Source organism: Morus notabilis, unplaced genomic scaffold (assembly GCF_000414095.1).
Source record: "Morus notabilis unplaced genomic scaffold, ASM41409v2 Scaffold804, whole genome shotgun sequence".
Lineage (NCBI taxonomy): Eukaryota > Viridiplantae > Streptophyta > Magnoliopsida > Rosales > Moraceae > Morus > Morus notabilis.
In genome coordinates this window covers 626,856-635,882 of record NW_010361209.1, presented here as the reverse complement: position 1 = coordinate 635,882, position 9,027 = coordinate 626,856, and the positions used below count along the sequence as shown (strand labels likewise).

At 33.6% G+C, this 9,027-nt stretch overlaps 1 protein-coding gene across 2 annotated transcripts in view; it reads right to left on the bottom strand.

Moving 5' to 3' along the window:
• Window positions 1–6,356: 6,356 nt before the first annotated feature.
• The window catches only part of LOC21402489 (endo-1,4-beta-xylanase A), a 4,922-nt gene continuing 2,251 nt past the window's right edge, over window positions 6,357–9,027 (bottom strand). The window contains exons 6-9 of one of the 2 annotated variants that reach the window (XM_010098809.2): window positions 8,780–9,021; window positions 8,482–8,659; window positions 7,856–8,392; window positions 6,357–7,608 (exon numbers count right to left, since the gene is read on the bottom strand). In XM_010098809.2, the coding sequence (XP_010097111.2) occupies window positions 6,487–7,608; window positions 7,856–8,392; window positions 8,482–8,659; window positions 8,780–9,021 (2,079 nt within the window). In that variant the 3' untranslated portion in view covers window positions 6,357–6,486. Of the gene's footprint in view, window positions 7,609–7,855; window positions 8,393–8,481; window positions 8,660–8,779 lie in introns of both variants that reach the window. The other variant, XM_024166035.1, reaches the window with a different exon arrangement.

Sequence of the window (9,027 nt, the reverse complement as noted above, 5' to 3'; positions counted from 1 at the left end):
GTTTAGAATTAAAGTTTTGTTATAGTAAAAAACTCTCAGAAACAGTCACATCTTACTTTTTTACTACAGTAAAAAATTCTCACATAAAACTACATCTCAATTCAAATTAAAAATTCGAATCAGCGAACTAAACGAGCCTTAAAAAACTTTAATTTCAAGATAAAGATGAGTGGCATTTTGACAAGAGCAGCTGAATCTATGACACTGGGGATTCTACCAGCGAGCAAATACAGCCATTCAAATTAGGTTGACTATTTTTAACAATTAAGAGGTTCTTATAGTTCTGAATATATTTATATTTAATTAATTTGCGCGTGCAAACTAATTAAGCAAACTTTAAAACGTCATTAAATACAAAAGCTGTTAATTATGTGTCTACTTCTAATTGATCGTAAAAACTAAAGATGTTATGGCAATAGACAAGAAGGCAAAGACTTCGACAATTACATTCATACGCACATAGCTAGTGGTAATATTAAATTGATGAGTCGATGACGGATACTTCAGCTTGAACTTCTATTTTAATTGAACATTAATTTTCGTAGTTGTTAAGTAAGAATAGGAAAATGATAAGAGACATGATAATAGAAATATCATTTCAATTGAAACGGCTTCTAAAGTCCTTAAAAAAAAAAAATTTATAATTGGGCCTTTTTCCCCCAAAAATTACGGTAACCATGATCATAAATCACAAACTCAATAGATTGTACTGTCCACACAACATTCAGTATATATGTTAATACGACATATATATATATATATATATATATATATATGTTTCAAAAGCGAAGACTGAAATAACTTATAGTCTTCTAATTACCCAAAACCACTTCTAGAGATCTTTCACTGAAATAACTTATGCAACATGATGAGAAATGCATTGTTAGCAGAATCACGTTGCCTTTTTAGCACTTTTAGATATTTTAATATCTTCTTGATCTTGTGCTTCTTTTTCTTTTTTTTAAAGCAATTTCTTAAAGTAGTCGTCTCTTTAATTGTTAAATTAGTTAAATATTAGAAGTGCATTTCAGAATATACAAAAACAAATCGGCCCACTCACTAACCAAATTTAAACTAGTAACGCAATAAAAGATGTGCAATTCAGGTAAAAATAAACAATAATTTGTCATGAGCACCGCGTGGATTTTATCTTGATATTATATTAAATTCTTCCATGCACATAATTGGCGCCCACAAAAAGTTACAAAAGATATATAACAAGATCTTTCCTTCCTTTATGCGCTTCTGAATCTGCATCATCATATCGTAGGGACTCAAAATCAATCAGAGGAACACAATTAGCCAGCTGCGTTTTTTATTATGTACGCTCTCTTATTAATTAGCGAAGAAAAATCTCTCTCTCTCTCTCTCTCTCTCTCTCTCTTATCTACGTACATATATAAAATGCAGATTTGCATACGTACACAAATATTATATATGTCCACCATCACGTATCATACAAAATATAAGAAGTTAAAAGGCCAATGACATGATTAGTTAATTTGTTCAAGTTGTTTCTAATTAACTAGAATATTTTCTTAAAAACAAAAAACTAGAATATTTTCTTTAAAAAAAAAGTAGAATATTAACATGTTGAATTTGCATATAGCGCCTAACAAAACTTCCACTCCAAACTCCCCAACATGACGTAGAGTTCAAATTCTCCCACGTGATTAGAAAAAATAAATGTTACGCATGCTAAATAATGATAGCAAATTAACAATTTTGATTATAATATAAAGCAATATTGATTGATAAAATGAAGACTGACAGATATCTTTTTTTTTTTCCTCTTTTGGCATACGATACTAAACAACTTTAATGGTAATGTGACGCATTTAAGAAAATGAAGACGAGTACGTTAAATAATTAAGCAGAGTTTTTGAAGACGAATTCAATGACCTTTTTTGTTCCATATTCATCAGTCATTAAAATTTGTATGCATATCGTGAAGATTCAGTACGGATTCCTTTCTTTGAAATCTCTTTCAAATTATTGTATCTGGAAGTTACACAAGCTTGCTTGCCTACACAGTTTTATAACAGTGAATCTTGTTTTTAGTGTTGGGTGAGACTATTCATCACTATTATTTTGAAAATGTAACATTACTAAAGACATGTCACGAGAGACAACAAATTTAAAATAAAAAATAAAAAAGAAATTGCAAACATTTATTTGATAATCCGTTGATAAAAGCCTTGTTTATTTTGATTTTATCTTTTACAAAGTTATATTTTAGTAACAAACGACTAATAATTAGCAAAATTATATATATATATATTTAATTATCAAAAAACAATTTTTTTTTTAATTTTTCATTAGGGATTTTGGTAATATTCCCTTTTGTGCATGAGACCTTCTCCCATGGGCCAACCATTAGAGCTAGTTTTCGATCATTAGATCTGATCAAAATCATATTAGATTAAAAATGTATATAAAATCTCATACAAAAAAAGTTGCGAAACATACCGTTTTCAATACATATTTAACGGCTAAAAAATAAAAAAATTACTGATAGTTCATTTTTCATTCATTAAAAAAAATATCCATTTTTGTATATAATTAGGATCCGTTTAGTTTGATGATTGAGTTGATATGTGATTTTATGTGAGAGCTTTTTACTGTAGTAAAAAAGTTAGATGTGACTATTTATAAGAGCTTTTTACTGTAATAAAACTCAAATTTTAAACTCAAATAGATGAGGCCCGTTTGGTTCGCTAATTCGAGTTGAGATGTGATGTTGTGTGAGAACTTTTTACTGTAGTAAAAAAGTTAGATGTGACTGTTTCTGATAACTTTTTACTGTAGTAAAACTCAAATTCTAAACTCAAATGAGCAAAATAAACGAGAGTTTAATATACACAACCATGTACTATTAACTGCGTATAAATAATTTGTTAAAAAATAATGTACAAACCCCATATTGATTTCAAACGGCTTCCTCTATTGGTCTATGAGACAGCTGGGAAATATCACACTTTGGAAAATACTATAATATAAGTACTTATTAGACAGTATATATGATTTAAGAGTTCGTAAATGCAGCCAAAAGGAAAATCCCTAATTAGTCCGTTTTCCATGAAAGAGCAGACAGCAAGCGACCCTGGGAGTGGTAGTTATTGAAGCTATTAAAATGAATAAACTCCACCGACTACTGACCTGAACAGAAAAGGGTAACTAACAAAATAGCAAAAAGAAGAAAAAGTAGAGGAATGACCGAATGAATGAAGGAGCACACTTTATAATATATAATATATTTTATATCTACCTATCTATCTATTTCTATTATTAAATAAAATAAAAGAGTGGAATTAAAGAGTGATGAGTGGAACTTGGAAGGCAGTGTCGTATTAATGAGAGGCAGGGAAGTGGGGCATGAGTCCCTGGCTGGTGGGGATGGGTCCCACAACTGAGCGAAGTCTGTGTGTGTCGTTTGGGGCGCGCGAAAACAGCGCGGGAGCTGTTTCCCAATGCACCAGACACCATAACTCTCTTGCCAGTCCCCACAGCCCGCTTCTCTTCCTCTCTCTCATGATACGATTCTCTCCTTTTTTTTTATTATTATTATTATTTTTCTTAGGCTCATTCAGTTTGTTAATTTAAATTTTTAATTTGAATTAAGATATAATTTTATATGAGAGTTTTTTAATATAATAAAAAAATTAAATATAATTATTTTTAAAATTTTTTTACTATTATAAACTTAAATTTTAAACTTAAATCAGTAAAATAAACGAGACCTTAATTTTTCTCCTTTTTCTTTCACTTTCTGAAATGTCCTTGGCCCTACATTTACCCAACACCCCCCATCATATCAGACGTAAACTCTTCCGGATTTGACACCCATGTCTCTCTCTCTTTTTGAAGAACTAATGGAGTTAAGCCCAGTTCCTTTTTTTTTTTTTCCGCTTAAAAGTTGAGCCCAGTTCAGTGTACTGTGCTTTTTACAATAATGTAGGTTCAATTTGAATTTTATTATAGTAAATATTTTTAAAAAAATAATTACATTTAGTAAACATTTAGTTTATATATTCAGAATTATTTTTATTTTATGTATATTTTTTATGAGAGAAAATACTGTAACGAGTCACAAATTATAATTCTAACTATGACACGAATTTCTTTTCTAAACGCACGTTTAATTTTTTATTATAATAAAAAATTCTTACATAAAATCACATTTTAATTCAAATTAAAAATTTAAATCAACAAACTAAATAAGTTAAGCTCTTAAACTTTTTTTTTGCTGTTTTTTAGTAACTTAAATCACAATTAAAATTTTTTATATAAGAAATAATACTGTAATTTTTAAAATTTAAATTTTTATAAGAAAAAAATATTATAATAAAAAAATTTGAGTTGTAATTTAAATTCTTCAAAAACTTCATACAAAGAGCTTTTTTCTTTAATGTACAAGTGCACCTTATTTTTTAATGTGCTGTTTTAGAATTCACATCGTATAAATTTGTATGGATTATACCTGCATAATAAAGTTGAATTGGTTTTTTCAGCAACAAAAAAAAAAAGAATTGGTTTTTTCGGGAGATTGAAACATTTTGCAAAACGTTCCGTTTCCCTTTTCCTTTTCTTTTTTTTTTCCTCTTGACCTTCCATTTTTATAAGATTTTCGTATATATCCTAATTTAATACTTTTTTCATAATTATTTAAAATATTATTTTTTTCTTTATTACCTGTTGAAATAATTTCTTCTAAAATATGTCTTTACATAAACACTTTATAACTGTAATCCTTAATAAAAGAGTTCAATTTTTTATTTGTTCCGTTTTCTTTCTACTTCTTGCCTTTCTTCCAACAGTTTGTTTCGAGAATGTTTTAATGGAGTTGCGTCCGTAATTGGTGTTTCATCATTTCGTTACATTTTCTTTTGTCTTTTTGTGCTTTTTAGTGTTTTTTTTATCCTATACATCTTCTTGTTTTTTTAATTTTTTTCTCCATGTGTTTTTCTTTTTTCTCCCTTTTTGTCTTTATTTCTTCTTTCCTCTCTTTTTTTCCCCTAACAATTTGTATAACTATGCATTATGACTAGTATGTGAAAGTGTTTTCGGATAACACATCAAAATCTTACATGGGTAGATATAAAAATAGAGAATAAATAGACGTTTGGTTTATGAATTTAGAATCATTATCAGTTTACATGTATTTTTTATGAGAGAAAATATTATAATGAATCACGAATTATGATAAAAATCATAATACCAAACTACCCATAAGTGTTTAGATTATTCACTAATAAGTTGACCTTTTAGAATTAAACACAAGAATTATGTATGCAAAAATCAAATAAAGGTTGATGATTAGCATTTTTTAAGTTATGATCTAGTGATAATTGAGGGGAAAAGAGTTAAGGTGCGCCTGGGGTCAGGCAAGGCTTACTATACACCCATGTGGGAAGTGGGGACGAAATGAACCAGGTTTTTACAGACCGGGATGGGACTGTTTTTCGGTCCTATTATCATCATAGGACAACTAGTCGTAGTATTAGTAGTAGTAAATGGTGGAAGTCTATCAATTTGATGTGATCGGCAGTGGGCCATGGATCTGCTAAAGGCTTATTGGGTTTGGGCCCATTTGTGGATTATTTTAAAGACTGCCTAGTCAAATAAAAATGATTGTTTGTGTAACATTTATGCTCCGTTTTATTTAGTAATGTTTTCTCTGGTTCCATTTGATGTTGATCTATCTATATGCATCATTCCCTGCAGTGTATAAGAGCTAGGGGAATTGACTCCTAAGCTAAATGAGTTCCTTACCAAAGATTTTTTCTCTTCTTTTTCTTGTTTCTCGTTATTTTTAGATTTTTTCTTTTCTTTTTCTTGTTTCTCGTTATTTTTTTGTCTTTTAGTGTTTATGAAGATACTTCTTCTCTTCTTTTTGTATGCTTCAGGGTCCGTGCCTTCATTATCGAGATTTTTGCATAACGGGCTCATGGGCTCCAATTCAGCCTAAAGTTGGCCCAAATAGCCTTTGATGTGACTTTGTCAAGGTAACACATCCAAGCTCTACAGACTCTTCTAAACAAGAGTCACACTGAGGACGGCGTTTCATCAATCTTGGGCCCTATTTTAACATAGTCCATACAATTGCCTAATATATTGACGATTTCTTCTTTTTTTTTTTTTTTTTTTCCTTAATACGAAAACGACTGAAAAAAAAAAAAGCGCGATTGTTCGACCACAAAGACTGTATTTTATTCCTTTGCCAGAAAATTTCAAGTCATATTTAGCTTCTTTTATATGCATTTTTTATCTTCATTTTTATTTTTCAATTTCCGTATAAAACCATGACAAGAATACAGATCACTTTAACCAAGAATACAGATCATTTTTATTTTCCCATTTTTCACTAATGCAAGCCATAAAACAATAATTTCACCTTTTATCATAGAAGAATAATGTTTATAAGGCACTAGTGGTATTAAGGGGGTTAGGACGTATTTTTCTTTACTATATTGAGCAGCAGAGACTTTATAAATCAATGGACACAACCAGAGGCGAGTCACCCTTGTCAACAACAAACGTCTTCACAACCTTCTTGGTGTGAGTGGGAGTAACAATTTCCACAGCATAAGTCCCGTAGAAGCCCCTAAAATTGAACTCACCATCCTCACTAACATGCCCACGAGCATGAGAAAGCCACTCTTTCTTGAGCTCAAGGTACCTTTTCCCTGCTTCATTCACCTCACCTTCAGCATCCACCAAGTGAGAATTTTCCCTACTCATGAACAATTCCCAGAATCCCCACAACATCACGCCATCCACCGCGGGGTGAGCGAAAGCCTCGCGAAGCATGACCTCGAGATCATCAGCTCTAACATGTTCATTAATGGAAGACACGTCAAGCTCAGTAAACCATATTGGAAGTCCAAGGATTCCAAGCTTGTCAAGAGCAGAACACACAATTGGCCCAACTGGATTATCTATGTGTCCTTGAACTCCTATCCCTCCCACAGGCGCACCTTGCTCTTGCAGATCAAGAATCTGCTGAATGTACTTCTCCGGACATGATCGAGTGTCGCAGCCATCTTCGACGTGATAGTCGTTCACGAATAAGAGAGGAGAGGAGTCTAGTTGGTTTGCAAGTTTGAACATGTTGGCTCTGATGTCTTTTCCCAATCTGTCTTGATAAAATGAGCCATGAAGCATCTCATTGTTGACATCATAGTGTTTGAACTTTCCCGTGTAGCGTTTGAGAAGACTTGTGAGGCGGTTTTGAACCGCTGTTGCTAAGTCGTTTTTGTTCAAAGAACGAATCCATTGCTGGACTGTGTCTTCCACTTCCCAGAAGATGCAGTGGCCTCTGGTTTCTATGTTGTGTTTTTGACACAAGTCCAACATCTCGTCGGCGTCCCTGTAGTTGAGGTTCCCTTGTTGCGGCTCTGTCCAGTACCACTTCAGTTCGTTTCCAAACACAGCCCAATTGAAGTTCTTCGAAAAGAAGTCAACAAAGTCCTCATTGTCGATGTTTGTCCTACTTATGCATGTTCCGAAAGGGAAACTGTTTTTCGCTTGTTTGACCTTCACGAATGCGCCATGCAAATTGCTCGAGTCCGCCCCGGAGAATTTGAGGGTGACATCGCGCTTACGAATCTGCAATGAAGAAAATGAGAGAACAAACAAATAAGAGATTCGAGTAAAGGTAACACAAACTAATGGCTATAGTATTACGGGCATATATACAAACGGAAGACACGACATTTCTATAGTAAAAAGGGAAACAACATCAACAACAAAACAGTGGAATTGCAAGCAACCAAGCATCTTTACTAGCGCTTTGTATTCCAAGTTCTAAACTCATTAGCTGACTAAAAACTACAGAAATCGGAGTTAAAAATACCTTATCAGTTTGCCTCTTCAAATACCTAAATCTTGCTTCTCTGTCAACGGGGAAAATTTGAAGTCCAGCGAGCATTAAGTCAACACCAGCAGCAGGACCTTGGACATAAACCATGACCTTTGACGGCTGCTTCTCAATTCTAAAGGACCCACCAATTTCATGCCATCTATCATCGCTGATCTCGACTTGTCCACCATTGACCCATTGATTGTCCACACTAAGTGCAACATTCACGTTTTGCGGACCAGTTGCACCAGAACCAATCCGAACCCAAGCAGACACTTGGTATGTCAAGAAGAGTTTGATTTTGTCAGTGATCATCTGGGCAGGACCCATCCAGGTTTGAGTGCGGTTTTTCACGAGGGTGAAACGCCCGCTTAGAGGCTCATGAGGCCCAAGGGAGTCTCTAGCCACGGGAGGAAGTATATGTGGTGAACCAGTCCCAACACTCAATGTGCAATTACCAAGGACAAACCACCCATTGGTGCCGTTACTTAGATTGCTGTTCTCAATTATATTAACTCCAAAGGCAGGATTCTGAAAAGAGTGGGAAAAAATGAAAATTCACAATTAGCTAAACTTCAAGAGTGGATGAAAATCGATTCGAAATGACTTATTCAACCAACCTCAATTACTGGTGCAGGTGAAGGAGGGATTTTCTCTGCGTGCTTAACAATCAAACTGTTGATCAGAATATCACTTCCTGATGGAGGGCCTTCGAGATAAACGACAACTCTAGATGGGGAACCATTTAGAAGGAACTTTCCTTGCAGCTGTGTCCAATCCTTGTCTGTTGCCTGCACACTATTAAACCAAACCAAGCTTTCATTAAGGCATTTATATGATGATATTAAGGGACTAAAGTGTTGACTAGAACAATCACACAATGTACATATGAACAAAAGAGAAGAGAATAAAACTAACTTGGCAATGCCAATGTACTGTTCACGTTGATTTGGTGTCTGGACCCATAGAGTAGCACGCACATCCGAAGTAGTGACATTGTTACTGAATATGCGAACAACAGCAATGACCTCATAAGCAAGTTTTCGCTGCACTCTTCCAGTGATCTCCCGCTGAATTCCATTCCAGTTCTGCGTGCGCTCTGTAGCAGAAGCAAAAAACTTTCCAGATTGTGGGACAATTTTCCCGTCTCCCATAGAGTCGTGTAG